Raw genomic sequence first — 16873 nt, 5'->3', positions numbered from 1 at the left:
CGGCTCGCTGCTCCGATGGGAAACAAAAATGTCCGTGAAATTTCCAAACTAAATCATGCTAGCAAAATTGCCGCGAAATTTCCAAACTCGAATTAGCCGGCCGCTCTCTCTCTCTATATAGTCGCGTGTCTATCGTAATTAGATGGACGTTACATCGCGTACACGCTGCACACGTAACGATCTCTGCTTAATTGCGCGTCGTCCCGCCGACAAATTCATATTTGTCCACCATACACCTCGTTATCCTTTGGCATTATCGGAATTAGCTGACCCATTTAATTAATCGTCATTGAATTGGTCATTTACATCTCCGTACTTATTATAGCCTCTTCCATGTCGCTGACTGATACCGTTGTTGCCGATATCGGGCACCACCGTCGAACCTTTTCCCAGACCTAGTTACAATTTATAACCAGCGAGGTATCAATTAAACAAGTCTGGGTCGTTCTATAAACCTTTCCGAAGCGACGGAAATACATTTTTATGCGCTTTATGGTTTATGGAAAGGATGTAAGCGTTGAGAGTTTATGGGGGAGATGGGTTGTAAAAGTATGATAAAAGATGCATTTATTATTGTTTTCGTTACAACATTAGCTTGCATTTTTTAAGGAATTTTGGAATGGTTTTTTTTATAGTTGCTATGATAAATCGTAAATATCTTTGAAAATTATCTTATATAATTTGAATATTATATTATCATAGTAATGATAAATGAAGCTAATAAATATCTTCGTTGTAATACTGATAAATTAAAATGACAAATATTATCATAATAATGGAAAATGAGGGTAATAAATACTATTATTATAATAGTGACAAATTGAGATGATAAATATTGTTATCATAATACTAATAAATTAAAATAATTTAATTTATCGTTATTATGACAATAATATTTAAGTAACAAATAACCATAACAACGATAAATTAAGATCATAAATATTACTATCACAACAACAATATATATATTCATATAAGTATCAGCGTCCCTAAAATTTCACCATTCCAAACAGCGCCGCCCAAAGACAACCCTATCCCGCACCGAAAAACACAAAATATATCCCCAGCAAACGCAACACCAATCCCGCCGAAAAAACCGATTAAAACCGCGGATTTCACGGATCCCTGATCAGAACAGTCCACTCGAACGCGAAACGGTAAACAACTGTTCAAACACATTCCCTCGGACTCGTTAAAAAACAAAAAAAAGGAAAAAAAACGAACGAAACGAACACGGCCGCTGCGTCTGACAATTAACGCAGACAACGCCCCCCACCCCGCCCACCGTTTCATTTTGCCATAAAAATCGTCGGCGCGTGGGCCAAACGAGCCGAACCTGTTAAAACCTCGCGCGCACCGTAAAGAGCCTAAAGTAATTTCATTTTCGAGCGTTCCGATGCAGAAAAGGGAGAGAGAGAGAGAGAGAGAGAGAGAGAGAGAGAGAGAGGGTGAAAGAAGGGGTGGGGGGATCGATGTAGAAATCCTCGGGTTCCCCCCCGGCGGCAATCGTATTCAGAAATTGAAAAGAACTCTTCCGCGCTTCCCGGCCGGCCTAGGAGGGGTATCACGCGATTCCATTATCGAATAATTTATCCGCAGTTAGCCGAGATGAAGCTGTCGGCCCCTGAAAACGGGGATCGCGATACGCTCGGTGCATCGAGCGTGGAACAGCGAGCGCGGCGCGGCGGAGAGCGAGCGCTGGTTATAGAGAGATAGAGAGAGAGGGAGAGGGTCGCGAAAGGATCGATTCCGTAGTACCAAGGGAACCCCTCCATCCATCCAGCCCTGCCTCCGACCTCCCTTCGAGGTCGCCGGAGGACTGGAGGACTGGAGGCCCTGTGCAACGGGAAAATCGACGCGGGGAACGGGATCGCTTCGCGCCCTAGCCGCCCGTTTAATCGTCCGCGATCCAATTTTCCTGTTTTCAAGTCGGCCCCGGCCGCCCACGCATGATCAATACGGCCGATCGATTCCGCCGTCTGCGCCGCCTTTTTTTTCGGCCCCTCGCGAAAACTTTCGCCGTTCGTCTCATCCCCCTCCCCGGAAAATTAATACGTTCGCGTGAAAAAAGACGCTTTTTACACTTCCGCCTCGATCTTTGGATTCTACATCTTTCAATTTTACACCTCCAAATTTTTTTACACCTCCGAATTTTTTTACACCTCCGAATTTTTTTACACCTTCGAATTTTTTTACATCGAAAAAGTGTAGATGCTTCTATTCGCCTCTTTTGAGTCGTCTGACCACCGGTGCCATAGCTATCGAACGTTTTACCACCGTAAAACGTTCCCAGTGTCGAGACACTGCCGGTCAGTAGACGAGATTACGGGCGAAACAGAATTCGAGCGTAAAATCGATGGGAACCGTGTGTGCGGCGTTGCACGAGGAAGAAGATATCGCGTGTCACTGTTACTGTATACGAGGTGTTGGTCCCGCAAATCCCCTGATCGGGAACACAGGACGCCCGCGCAGCGCGCAGCAGTGGTTTTGCAGAGAGACATCGGTCTCCTCCACTTCCAAGGACGCGCTCGTAGGACCGATGCGCCCCGACAGACTAATTAACATTAGCCGACTGGAAAGATTGCTCTCTTTCGAGCAAGAACCGTCTTCGACGTCGTCTTTGTTCCGGTTGAACCCGACGGAAACGATCTTAGCTCTAGGTAGAAGAGGACAGTGGTCCAGGTACTCACGGACAAAGATGTTGCTCATCAGCGTCGCCGGCAGACAGAACACGATGACGAGGACGTCGGCGACCGCGAGGTTGACGATGAAGAAGTTCGTGACAGTCCTCATTCGCGGCGACCGGTACACCACAGCGATGACGAAACTGTTGCCGATCAGCCCGACGACGAATACGAGGACATAGGCGACACAGTAGACAGCGGACATCGCCATGCTGTGCCTGTACAATCGATCGGGAATCTGTTCGGCGGTCGAGAGGTTCACGGTTTTGCTGGCGTTCAACAGTCCGCTGTGCTCGTCCATGGTGGTCCTTGGGTTCACGGTGATCGCCTCGGCGATCAGGTTGTTCAGAATGTTGCCGAAGTCCCTCATCTGGAGGAGCGTGCCGGTGGTCGGTGGAACGGCCGCGACGGTCGTGGGCGGCACGTTGGCATTATTGCTGCGGCGACGTGGGTCGACGTCGAACTCCTCGGACTCCGGCAGACGCAACGATGCCATCTCCAGGAGGGGAGACGGTGGCTGCAGCATGGGGAACTTGATCGTGAAGCGCTGGATCGAAGTGGTTTCGACCATGGGCCGAGAGCCCCTCGTTCCGGACGGTCGCGCGTCGTTTGGCTCTCCGTCGTCTCTTCCTATCCGCCGTCAGCGTCGTCGCGCCGTCGTGTCGACGACCCCGGCCCCGCGACCGACTTCTCCGCAGTCCACGGACACCGAGGGAACGCTCGTCGAGGAAGAACGCCCTCTCCTCCCGGAGGAAGAATCTAACCGTCTGCTGGTTCAGACACGGGGAACCGTGCCCAGACAACACCAGATCGTTTTCGATCTTCACGCGAACCGGACGGAACTCGTTCTCATAACGCGGTAAACTCTATTCTCGCGACCTCTTTTACGTGAACTTGTCTCGACGATGATTCACACGGGGATTTCTTCCGTAAGAATAAGAAGTGCAAGGGTGGGAGCGCGGTCGTTGCAAGTTCGACGCTCCTCGAGAGAGTCAGCTGGCACGTGCACGGGAGCCCATCGAGTTCAGTTGCATCCCCTGTCTCGCGGGACGTCTGCCACCTTCTCCGCCGCCTCCGCCACCTCCGACTCCTCTTGCCGCCTGCTTCTCTTCTTCTTCTTCTTCTTCTCGATGGACACGATCAACTGATCTAACTTCCTTGCTTCCTTGCTTGTTTGCTTGCTCGTTCGCGCGAAGTTTATTTCGTTCTATGTCGTTTCCGGGTGCTTAGACAAATAGTGCGATGCCCGAATAGTGGATTGTGTGCGGTAGAACGCGGTGGTAGGATAGAAAAGAGGGTGAGAGGAGGAGAGGTAGGTGTCGTTGTTGGTGGTTGTTAGCGAACTGGTTTCTCTGCCGTGAGCAACGAGTGGGACACACGAAAATGTGTCCCGGCCGAATGCTGAGCGACTAATGAGCTTGCTTTAGAAGACGACTGCGAACTGCCGCGAGATGCACCCGTAGCGGCGGGCTGTCTGCCGCGAGCCGCCACGGCGGGCGCACGCGCAACATCCACCGGCACATGCAACCCGCATGCGATGTGCTCCGTTGGACGAGGCGAGAGAGATCGGGGCGACGGAGGTGCCTCTGTGTGCCTCTACGCCAGGGGAGAGAGAACGGGGAAACCCCCGAGGATCGGGCGACACGTTTTCCAGGCACGAAATGCTGTTTCGGGATCGCGATAACCAAATGCCTTCGGCCACTCGATCAACGGTGACCACGTGCGAGCGAGGACCGTCGATCGCTGATCGCGTCCTCGACGATCCTCTGTATGTTGGTGGGTCGGTCTTCTTTGTGCATTTTGAGCGGGCCACTTTGTTTGCTCGACCATGATTTTCGCCATGATGATTTTTTCGACGATAATTTTCTCAATGATGATTTTCTCGACGATGATTTTGTCAATGATGATTTTGTCAATGATGATTTTCTCGACGATGATTTTCTGAATGATGATTTTCCCCACGATGATTTTCTCAATGATGATTTTCTCAATGATGATTTTCTCAATGATGATTTTCTCGACGATGATTTTCTCAATGATGATTTTCTCGACGATGATTTTCTCGACGATGATTTTCTCGACGATGATTTTCATTGGAGAGTACGATTCGTGTAATTTGTAAATGGTGATTTATTGGGAGGAAGTTGTATCAATTTAGAAGTAATGACTTCTGTATAATGATTTATGATTTGTAGATAATGATTTGGAAATGACAGTTCAGAAAAAATAATTTCTAAATAACGATTTGGAATTGATAATTTATAAGTAAGGATTCAGAAATAATAATTTAGTAATAATGATTCAGAAATAATGATTTAAAATTAGCAATTCAGAAATGACGATTTCCATATAACAATTTATAAATAACGATCCATTGATAACAATTTACAAATACCAAATAATTTACAATTAACAATTCAAAGATAACAATCTGTAAATACCAATTTAGAAATACCGATTTGTATATAACAATTTCCATATAAATTAATTTACAAATAATTTACGAACTATACCCACTATTCATTATTCATTCATAAAACACGCATAAGTTACGTCTCCCAAACATTTTGAAATATGACGAAAACGTTCAAATTCCATCGTCTTTACAATTTTTAAACGAGGAAATGACTGGACACTTATTGTTAGAATAAAGCTACAGAAAACGAGCCTGCTTGTCATCTGTGTGTTCATAACTGTGCATAGAATGCTTTCTGATGCAGATGTTACAGTAACTATGTTAATTCGATGAATGCATGGACATACGAATTTGTAAGTAAATACGAGCGGAGGCACGTGCGCTGTTCACAAGTATTTTCTATTCAAATCGCCGCAACTATGGACGCGCATGCTTTTTTAATTAATTCATATGGAGCCATATTGAAGTATTAGAATTTCTATACCTGACTTCTTCCTGGTTTTGCGTCGGGAAACATAGTGTTTTTAGTGTCGCAACATTATGTTGAACATTATGTAGATTTATTACTATATTAATTGTTATTATTATGTTAATTAATACAAAAATATAGTTATATAATAATACAGTGAAACAGTAAAATAATAATATAATAATGCAATAACATAGTAATGCAACGGTACAACAGCACAATAAAACAATAACACAAAAATATTAATTAATTATTGTATTATTCTATTATTTAATTACTATAATACTATATTATCACATTATTACATCATTATACCATTCGACAATGAATAATTATTATTAATACTTTCCTTAAAACTATACAGAAAAATTCGTTCAAAAAAAGCGAAAATCTGCGAAAGAGTTAATTCGCAGTTGAAAACCGACAATCGTTTCGCGGATAGTAAATCAAAGGAGGGGCTCTCGCCCGGCGGGTGTTGGTCTTGAATAAAGCACACCGGTCACGTCGGAACAATAATTTTTAAAACTTCTGTAAAAGAAAGTGGAACGAGTGGCCGGGAACAATTTCAAAGGCGCGGAACTTCGAAAGAGCTACCCCTTTTGAGACCGTGAATCCAGAGGCTCCCCGGTTATACGATTGCTGAACCCGCTACACAGTTGATTTGTGCTACGGTAGGCGGCAAGAAATCCCAGGATTAGGGATAAGTTATGCTCGTAGGGCACGGTTTCACGGTAATCCGTGGATTAAACCCGAAATAGGCCTATTTTGATAATTATCGGCGGTTTCGCGTTTCAAGCCGCCGCGTCAGTGCGAAGTACGCTTCAAACTTTCACTACAGCAGACTTTGATACGCACCGAACTTACTATAGACAGGAATTAAATTTCTATATAATAACAAATTTTTGGTTAGGGATGTATTTTTATGAAAAAATATATATAGTATTTTATGAAAATATTAAAATAATTAAAAATAAAATTATTTTATATCTTATTTTATGAAAATATATATAGTAAATTTTGCTATATTAAAACAATATTATTTCTTTCTTCATCTATCGGAATAATTATCGATAAAATTGTCAAGACACCTACTATAGGCGCTCTCAGTGTCACTAACGCAAAATTTCTAATCGCTTATAGGCAGTCACAGTAGTTAAAGGGTTAAGAAATCGTCGACAATTCGACGTGGAAATTCGTATCAATTGTCGCGACGCCGCCGTCGCCTTTATGCCGATGAAATTCCGTTTCGAAACACGGCTTTGTGCGACGCATACATTTGCACGCGAAATGTACATTGGCAACTACTTTCCCCTCGCACCTGATTAAATATTTATTCAACTCCGCGCGCGCCGTGATCACCTAGGAGCCGCTACATCGACGTTAATAGATTTTGTAATATACGAAACAAGTGGTCAAATATTTAGCCCGTGTCCCGTGAAAGAGGCGCATTTCGTTTCGATTCATAATTCATCGTGCACGGAGGTAAAGAGATTCGAGAGAAGCTCGTTCGTGAAATTAGGTACTTTTTTCGGTGGAGTCGTAAAAGGGTTCGGTAATTTTTTCGTGCAGGAATATATTTTATCAATTTTAGAATACAATGTTAATCGATGAGGATGGAGAAATAGGCAGCTAAAAAAATTGTATCTCCCAAAATAATTCCAAAAATAATTAAAAAGACATTCAAGATACCACCTCGTCAATAATTCAAAAATACGTCAATAATACTCCTTATAAAAATCTAAAAGACGTTAAAAAAACTCCTCATAAATATCAAAAAGACATTCGCGATCAAAGGTACCCCGATATTTCGGCATTTTTCGAAATACGAGGAAAATTTCGGAAATTTCGATAACGAAGTGTGCGTTAGCGTCGCGTGCGTGTTCCCCGGCGAGCGAATAAAAATTCGGGAATGAATATCGGCGCCGGATTCCTCGGACAGGCGTGTTCGTTCGAATTGAATTTTGGCGTGGCGCTTGAGATCGATCGTCGAGAGCCGTGATCGGTCTCGCTCTCTCGAGGCTGCTCTCCTCTCTTTTGACGGGCCGCGGCGGGAACGAAGACGTTTTTGCCGGCGCGGAAAGGAGGAACCTCTCTCCCTCTCTCGCTCTCTCTCTTTGTTTCTTTCTCTGTCCCTCTTTCTTTTTCTCTGTCCTTTTTCTCTGTCTTTGGTCTTATTTCTTCTTTCTCTCTTTCTTTCTCTGGCTCTGTTCTTCTATCTTTTCTCTCTGTCTCTCTCTCTCTCTCTCTCTCTTTCGCTCTCTGACTCTGCTCTTCTATCTTTTCTCTCTCCCTCTTTCTTTCTCTGGCTCAGACCTTCCTTCTTCCCTCTCTATTTTTTTCTCTGTCTCTGTACCCCTTCCTATCTCTCTCTTTCTTTCTCTGCTTCCCTCTGCCTCTCTCTCTCTCTTTCTCTGCTTCTCTCTGCCTCTCTCTCTTTTTCTCTGTTCTTGTCCCTCTTTTTCTTTTTCTCTCCTTATTCCTCTGTCTCTATTCCTCTTACCTTCTCTCAGTCTTTCTTTCACTGTCTCTCTTTCTATCTACCTTTTTCTCTCTCTCTCTCTCTCTCTCTTATTATCTCTGTCTTTATCTCTCTCTTTCTGTCTCTCTCTTTCTCGGACTGCGTTCCGTGATTCCAGGGAAATACGCAAGATCGATCAGGAGGCACGTGCTCCGGCGGTACGTTCGGCCGACTGTAAATAAAAGCCCGCAATGCAGGCGAACTTCTCTCCTCCACACCTTTGAATGAATTGTCTGGAAGGTGCAACGGCCCGCATACTCGGCCACATTCCCCGTGTCGAACTCGATTCGGAAGTTTGACGCCGCGTGAAATCGCCCCGAGGGCAAGCCGGGAAGGAGTCTCTCTCTCTCTCTCTCTCTTGGCCGATTTGTCTCTCTGGTCTGGACAGCGATCGAAATTCCGTGCTTGACCGATGGACAGCTACCGGAGAGCATACATACACACCGACACTCGCGATACTCGCGACTGTCTCGACACGTGGCCGGTTTCTACGAAGCCTGAGATATGTGGATATTGCGGAAATACTTCGTCGCTCGAGCAGCAAAAATATTCGCGACCCTTTCGACTGACACGAAGCATCGCTTCGCGAAAACCGGGCACGATTTTGCTTCAAATAAATTGCGATTGCAAACTGTGTGCGTGAATATTTTCAATGGTGGACGTGGATATTTTCAATGGTGGACGCGAATATTTTCAATGGTGGAGGTTTTCCAGGAAATGAGAAATTTGTGAAGGCGATGGTTTTTCCATGGGGGATGATTGATATGAGTTGCAAGGGGTATGTCAAGGTTGTGTCAAGTTGCAAGGGGTATCTGTGAATGGTTTGCCTATATAATATACATATATTTAATAATAAATAAGAAAGATATTAGGAACATAACCTAGACAATATACCATAGGCAATACAATATGCTACATAAAACAATCCACAACAAATAATAAATAAAACAATAAACAATACAAAAATATACAGTGTTTCAGTCACAATCCAATCAAAATCGTTAAACGACAATACGGTTTTTTTTTCGCGGGGAAAATAAAAAAAATGAATAAGTCATACGCTATGGAAATGTTAATGGAAATGCCGGAGAAGTTTCTTCAAATAAAAGCAATTAATTAGGGCGCGCAAAGTGGATTTCTGGAAAGCCGGAAACGAAAAGCACGTTCCGATGTTCTCCCGCCGGAAGATCCCGGAAAAATAAGAAGTTTTGCCGCGCGCGAAAGTGGGGGGGGGGGCGACGGGAAGTATGGAGAGAAGCCGGGAGAGGATATTTCACGGACACTGGCAGTCAAACTATAACGAAATCTTTCCGAGCTTGCGACTCCGGGACTCGAGTAAAATGAGTTAGGTATCCGCGATGGGTTGTGCAAAACGAATTACAAACTCGTCGGAAGTTCGGGCAAAGAGAGAAGCGCGCCGCCGCCGCCGCGACTAAGAATCGCGGAGCGGAATCGCTCGCTGTTTCCATCCCCCCCCAACCCACCGTTCGAATTTCACCGGCGAAACCAAACGTTTAGACGGCTCGGTAAAAGTTTGCGTATCAATGTCCCGGTGAACGATTATACGACTTTGCAGTTTCTTCGGAATTGAATACGATTTTATTTGCATCATTAATTACGATTTTATATGCATTATTAATTACGATATTTTCGACAGGGATCTTCGCCGACTTTAAATCGAAAAATAATAACTATATATTTCTTAGAATTGAATAAGATTTTGTATGCATTGTTTGTAACATCTGACAGTGATTTTTGCATTGTAAAATATCGTGGAAGACAGGGTTTAATATTTATTTAATTATTTTTCTTAGAGCATTGAAATTCAATTTTAATTCAGCTATTTCACGAATTCTTTTCTCTGCGTTTTAAATATATTTTTAAATGTTTATGACAAGATGAAAAATTAGGATTTTTAGGGAAGTTTTAGTGGAAGAATTGATGTATTTTTTAGGGTAGTTTGTTGTTAGATTATTACACAAAATTTCGTAATATTTGAATTGGTAGTCGTAGCTAGTTTTACCTTTTACATTTGACGCAGGTCGTGTGATATATTTTAAGAAGATCGCGCGATATATCTCGCGGCCGTAACGTTGTTTTTCCCCCGCACGAGTTGTTGGTCGACTTTGTTACTACTTTCCTTACCGCGCCGCCCACGGCTTTGGCCCGCGGTAGCTCCCAGTCACGTAAAAACGGGAACGCCGATAGCTGTCCAAGAATTTCTGATTTATCCAGGGGATAAATCGTCAAATGAGTGGATACAGCTCCGTCAAGTATTGACAAAGTGCTGTTCCCGAGTTCTCTGGGATTTATTGCCTGTTCTTTTTTTCATCGGCTGGTGGAAGCGAAGGGACATGCTTAAATAATTTTTACAACCCTCGGTTACGTCATCTGTTATATTGCATCTCTATTTAAAATCTAATCGAGAAATTAGAAAAACGATTTATTCAGTGAAAGGCATTTTAATTATTTAGAGACTACTGATTAATTATTTATATATTTAATAAGATTGAGAAAGTGTTAAACAACAAGAAAGTTCAAGCGAGGTTGTATCATTTTGTTTAGTATTAATTTCTAGAAATTATAAATGTGAAATTACTTTATGTGTTAAATTCTAATCGACTCTGCAATTTTCTTAATTATATTTTAATTTATTTTTCTTTATTAAATACTAATTTATCTCTTTTTATTTACACAAGTTACTTATTATTGTAAATGCAGAAAGAATTACTCTCTATTCATTGTAATAATCATGATAGCGTTAATAATGCATCCAGTATATTCACACCTATTGTTCAGATTATAACTGCCGCTGCGTGAGGTACGAAAAATGACAGAATAAGAGCTTCCTCCGGCTTTTAAAAAAGCAGAGAAAAAGAGAGAAAGAGAAAGAGGCGGTGAAGCGGAGAAGAACGAACATAATGTAGTCCCCTAACAGTGCAGCGGTTTATAAAACGTCGCGCGCTTAATATCCAGCGAGAAAAGCGGACAATTTTCGACAGTGTATTTTACAACATTTACCACTGTTTATCGGTCTCGGTATATTTAACGCTTTACCGACTGGTCATTCGATTATAAACATTTTTATACTGCCATAACATTAGCATTAAACATTATTTATTCCATCCATTTTATTTATTTCATATATTCTATTCATTTCATTTTATTTATATTAATCGTCGCGAAAGGTATCTAATATTTACAAAAATTATACAATAATACCTCGATAATAGAGAATAAATTAATGGTTGCCATAATTCACAGGGATAAAATGCCAATTAGTATACTACAGCTCAACAAAGCATAAAAATCCGGTCGCCGCGTGTTCGCCAAAATCTGAATCAAACCAAATAGACGAATCTCAATTAAATTGAACAAAACCTGTGGCTCGAATTCTCAGATATTCCTCCACCCTTTTTACCTCGTTCGTATGAATACCGTTCGGTGAAAATTGTTTTAATACCATATTTGCCACGGGATGATCCCAACAATTTTCGATAAATTCTCGCTCTCGTCGTTTACTTTATCCCCCGTACCCTTGATATTTTCCTCCGTGGCTCTGCCACCCCGCCGAGCACCGTCCCTCTTTACACTCAATTATTTCTGTTTCAATTTCCTGCTTGCGGATAATTCTATTTCCCGTGATTTTTTTTCCTTTTTTCCGCGTTCCGCCGTCGCGCGCGCGCCACGGTCGCGGGACACAGCCTTGATCGCCTAAAACCGAGCAACGTGTTCCCCGTCGTCTCTCGTTCGGAAGTTTTCAGTTTAATTAACGGATATGAGATACCAAATTGTGGACATATTCTATTTGGTATGGAATTATCGACGAAGATGCGATTACAGTGGCAACTCAATTAGAATCTCGATTAGTTTCTCACACCCTCGTTGCCCCCCTACCGCCCTCTGACTCACCCGCTCGCTACGTTCCTCTCTCCCCCTCTCTCTCTATATATATATGACGCTCTCTCGCGCTCTCTCTGTTTTTCTCTCTCTATCATTCTTTCTCTGTAATTCTCGCTATCTCTCTATCGCTCTCTCTATAATTCTCCTTCCCTATCTCTCTCTATCGCTCTCTCTGTATTTCTCTATAATTCTCCCTCTCTCTCTCTCTCTCTGTATTTCTCTATAATTCTCCCTCTCTCTCTCTCTCTCTCTCTCTCTCTATCGCTCTCTCTCTCTCTCTCTCTATCAGTCTTCCTATATTTCTCTCTCAGTCTCTCTTACTCTCTCTCGCTTTTGCAACCCCCGTTCGGCCTCGACCTTGTCGTTCTTCCCAACCCGAAGCGCGCGCGCGCTCAGTCGTGAAAACCTTTTCTTTGTCGCGCGATTTCTTAAATCTGAAACGATCAGAAATCCGTTCAACGATAGTAAGTGAATGCGAATGGTAATATTCGCCTTGATAGAAAAATACGTGTAAGTTCAGTTCGCTTTTATTCGATGAAACCGAACGGTTCTCTCTCTCTCCCTCTCTCTCTCTCTCTCTCTATCCCTCTCTGATGAAAGGCGATTTTATTATCCTATAATACGTTTTCACTCTGTGGGGGGAAAAATGGACCATTCAAGGCCCGTGTTTTATAATCGCACAAAGAAATGTCGTGCACCGTTATGCTCCGAGGCATCGCGCAGTTTTCCAAATGTTTTATGAAATTTTAATGTAGAAGGCTGCGCGTGTTTTATGTGGACCGGTGCGTGGTACAGGGTGGTCGGGCTGAAATTTCGCATAATAAAAAATAAGAAACTCATAGGACACTTTAATATATCGCGAAGGCTCGCAGCTAATTGTTTATTCGATAAACCGTAATAAGATGAATTTCTTTTACGGTTTCGCCGCGCGATCACATCAGTCAGCAGATTTTCTTTCGACCGGAGGGACCCAGCCTTGGGTAAGTTAAAGGGACGGTTTATCTCGCTCGCAACAGTTCTTTCGCTCGACGTGACTGTAAATGCTTCATTTTTCGCCGGCTGTCAGCATTCGCTCGGGGTAATGGTTGTACGTCCGTTACGACTGCACCGTGGGGAGGAGGATGGGGGAATCGCGGATTCCCGATACGATCCATTAAATTTCCTTCGATCAAATTGTCCGGAACCCATGCATCGCGGCTATATACGCATCCGAGCATCGCTAAACGATCGCGGACGCTGGTTAACCCCCCCTCCCCTCCCACCCTCCGGTATATTTTGACAGTCTGCCAATTCCGTAATCGCGCGACGTCGCTCGTTTTTTACTCGTCCCAGCGATATTCTCACTTTCTTAGCGAGTCGAACGTCCGTATAGAAAAATATATATGGGCGCTTTGAAAATTCTTTCGATTACTTGTAAAGCCTCGAGATATTTTAAATTTTAACCCTTTGCAATAACAATAAGGTCCCGCTAGCTTTTGTTCTACCGCTCTCTGGTATTTTCTTCTTCTCGATCCAGCAGTCGTACGCGCAACACGTGCTTTTTGATCCCGCGGTAACATTAATCTTTCTTTTGTTTATATGTATATATATATATATATATATATATATATATATAAACTATTAACTATAACTATATATATAAGTAAACGTGTCGATTTGTGCGCTTGTTCTTTTATGCGCTTAAATTAAATTCGCTTATTCCACAATAAATCCTGACACGTATTTTATACGGCGTTCGAAAACAACCAGCGATTGGCCGTCCTCGCGCGCCTTGAAAATAGTTTAGAGCTTCTGCTAAGCGCCTCTTCAGACGCCATCACGCTCTCGAATCTTTGGCGAATGCTCGAGCTCGAGCCATTTAGCGTGTCCCTAACGCAGGCGGCATTCAAATGAATGCACTGATTCCGACCGGTCGACTAATTAATATTCAACAGCGCGAGGCACAACCGGCTCTCGCCAATCGATTCTGACCAAATGATTAGCGCGAGCGATCACGGCGCCACCGTTCTCCCTTCGATTTCACCCTTCCCGGATTATGGCCGCCGCGGGGCTCCGTAGACTCCGTTCGGCTAATTTCAGGCGCGCGTGAAAGTTTATGCGGTTCTCTTCGAACAGTTGAACTGCTTATACTGTCGAATTAATTAGAATGCAATTATTGAGAGAAGGTAGTAAAATAAGGAACAATTTCTGATAAGAAGATTTATAAGTATGTATTTCAGTTGTAAATTGATACTTGTTCGTCTAGCTTTATTTTTAAATTATTATATTTGTATTATAAATGCATCTGTATCTAGTATATATTTTTATATATATTTTAATACGAAGACTTTTATGAAATAACTCGGCTGAATTATGGATTCTATTTATTTTTAACCAAAGTCAGTCTCCAAGATCGAACAAGAAAGTCGCAAAAATTTATTTTTAATATTATCACAAAAAGAATTAATCAAGATCGAATGGCATCATTTTATTTTCATTTATTTCAATTACTTCATTTAGTTCATTCTATCTTCTACAAAATCTAACAAAATTCGTTTAAAGAAATAAAAATACTGAAGAAATCGTTCATTGCCGAAAGAAACATGGAACGTCAGATCGGCGTAGATCGGATTCAGCAGGTGTATAGAACCACCTGTAACGTTGCACGGGCCATTAGACAATTTTTCGCAGGGTAGCCATACAGCCGAAAGTCGCAGCGAGGATGCGCTTTACAAAGCGTGGCGGGCAGCCCCAGCCGTGACACTTCAAGGCGACGATGACAAGAAACGGTGCACAAAGAGAGAGAGAGAGAGAGAGAGAGAGAGAGAGAGAGAGAGAGAGAGAGTTCGATCGTGAACATAAATCTCGAAGAGCCGTCGATGCATCGTCGAGTCTGGCTCTCCTCTGCCAAGCAATCGAATTCTCCCGATCGGCTAACAGGGAACGCCTTCGAACGACCGCAACTTTCTCGTCGATTGGCTCGCAACAGCTGCGATTTTTGAGTTAATGAGACAATGTTCTGACAATGACTGACAATGACAGACAATGTTGAGATTATACTTTGCAGTCATTTCTATAAAGAGAATAATTAACATTTTATCGATCAGTTATTCTACCATAAACGTTTTTATATTTTTATAAAATTAGCATTGAACGATATTCATCTCATTTATTGTATTTATTTTATTCGTCGCGAAGGGTATTTAATATCTAAAAAATTATGTAATAATGCCTTGATAATAGATAGAAAATAAAATATCGAGTAAAATAAACTAGTAACCAATACCTAGTAAACGAATAACCAACCATAGTAATTCAATAATACATCCAATCATTATCCCATAAGGATAAATTGACAATCCGCCCACATCGTTGATTTTATTAATTGTTTCGCCGATAGAAAATTGCGAGCCACGATACCATAAAGACAGCACCGGTATTTTCAATGCCCGAACGCGGTATTCGGTTATCCTGAGGAAACAATTTCGTTTAATGTCTCTGTTGCACGCCCTAATGATCCTAATAATAGCATCTCCCCCCGCCTCCCCCTACCCATCCCCGGCAACGACGAATAATTGGCCATAGAGCCGCAGCCCGATCGCAAACTTTTCCCAGCGAAGAATTTCAATTTTAATTTTACGCCGGGATTCCAGCAATCCGCCCTCGCGGATAAGCGATTCTTGCGGGCAGCCGATTCTTTCCGACGCGAATTAATCGCCTTTTAATCGCGGACTTTACGAAGAAGCGCGAGAGTGCAAGGTCACGGGGGCGGCGAAGGAGACTGAGGACTTCTCTGTCACGGCCACAGAGTTCGCTTTGTTCGAACGGGGGGGGGGGGGGGGCGGAGCTCGTCGGTTCAATGATTAATTACGTGGAAATTAACAGATATTTGAAATTAATAAATTCGGTAATTTGTTGAAACGTCGTTCATAAAATTTTTAACGCATTTTTGTTACACTGTTCATAAAAATTATACGGTCTATATAAAAGCAACGTAAATTTTAAAAGTTATATAAATTATCTGCATAAATTTCTTTTTTCGTTGTTCATTATTTTATTTCGATTAAAATTGCGTCAGAAAATTAACAATCATACAACTGAAAAAAATATCTGAACACCCGAAAAGCTGATTATTATTATTATTATTTTTATACTAGCTAATAATTTACTATACTATATATTCCAATCATTTTCGGTAAAAGTGCACAGGTGAAACAGAAAACATCGAGCAGAATTGAAGAAACAATAGCGAACGAAAGCATCGACGTTAATAAGTAACGAAACAATTAGGGCGTCGATCGATGGGAAATCTTTTTAATACTAATGCCCCGCGGCTCGTTTCCACGAATGCAAAACAACTTACGAGTAGATCGCGGGAGAAGGTCGGTTATCAAGGTGCATAGATCCGGAACGATAAAGTATACATGGAATACGTTTGATCGTACCGTGCCGCGCGCACACCTTTAATTTCGCGTACCGTACTCACGACCTGTATTCCATAGCGAGGTAACAATTGTAAAAATTGTAGTGGTAACTTTTTTTTTACACCGCCTCTTTTCTCTGGGAGAACGTCGCTCGATGGGATTTCATTTTAATGGTGCCACCCTTGGACGTTATGGTTATATTGATTGTTCGAGGAGGCAACGATGTTCTTTCGAGAGTATTTTTAAATAACAATTTAATAACTATTATTATTTGGTGCAATGGAGGATATAATACAGTATACTATAACATAATAGTAATAATAATATGATATTGACATGACGTAAAATAGTGATAGTAATATGTCATAGCACAACATAAGATAATAATAATAATAATAATAATAATAATAATAATAATAATAATAATAATATTATTATCCGAATAAATTTTCGAAATAAATCTAAAAAAAAGCAAAATAA

The 16873-nt window shown here is 42.0% G+C and overlaps 1 protein-coding gene across 1 annotated transcript in view; it reads right to left on the bottom strand.

Moving 5' to 3' along the window:
- Sifr (SIFamide receptor) overlaps positions 1–4085 on the bottom strand; it is a 64363-nt gene extending 60278 nt beyond the window's left edge. The window contains exon 1 of the mRNA XM_078196628.1: positions 2691–4085. Coding sequence (XP_078052754.1) covers positions 2691–3255 — 565 coding nt within the window. The 5' untranslated portion in view covers positions 3256–4085. The remainder of the gene's footprint in view (positions 1–2690) is intronic.
- Between the last annotated feature and the right edge of the window lie 12788 nt (positions 4086–16873).

The sequence above is a fragment of the Augochlora pura genome, chromosome 3 (genome assembly GCF_028453695.1).
Source record: "Augochlora pura isolate Apur16 chromosome 3, APUR_v2.2.1, whole genome shotgun sequence".
Lineage (NCBI taxonomy): Eukaryota > Metazoa > Arthropoda > Insecta > Hymenoptera > Halictidae > Augochlora > Augochlora pura.
Note: the sequence above shows the minus strand (reverse complement) of the source record. Positions and strands in the feature narration are given on the sequence as shown.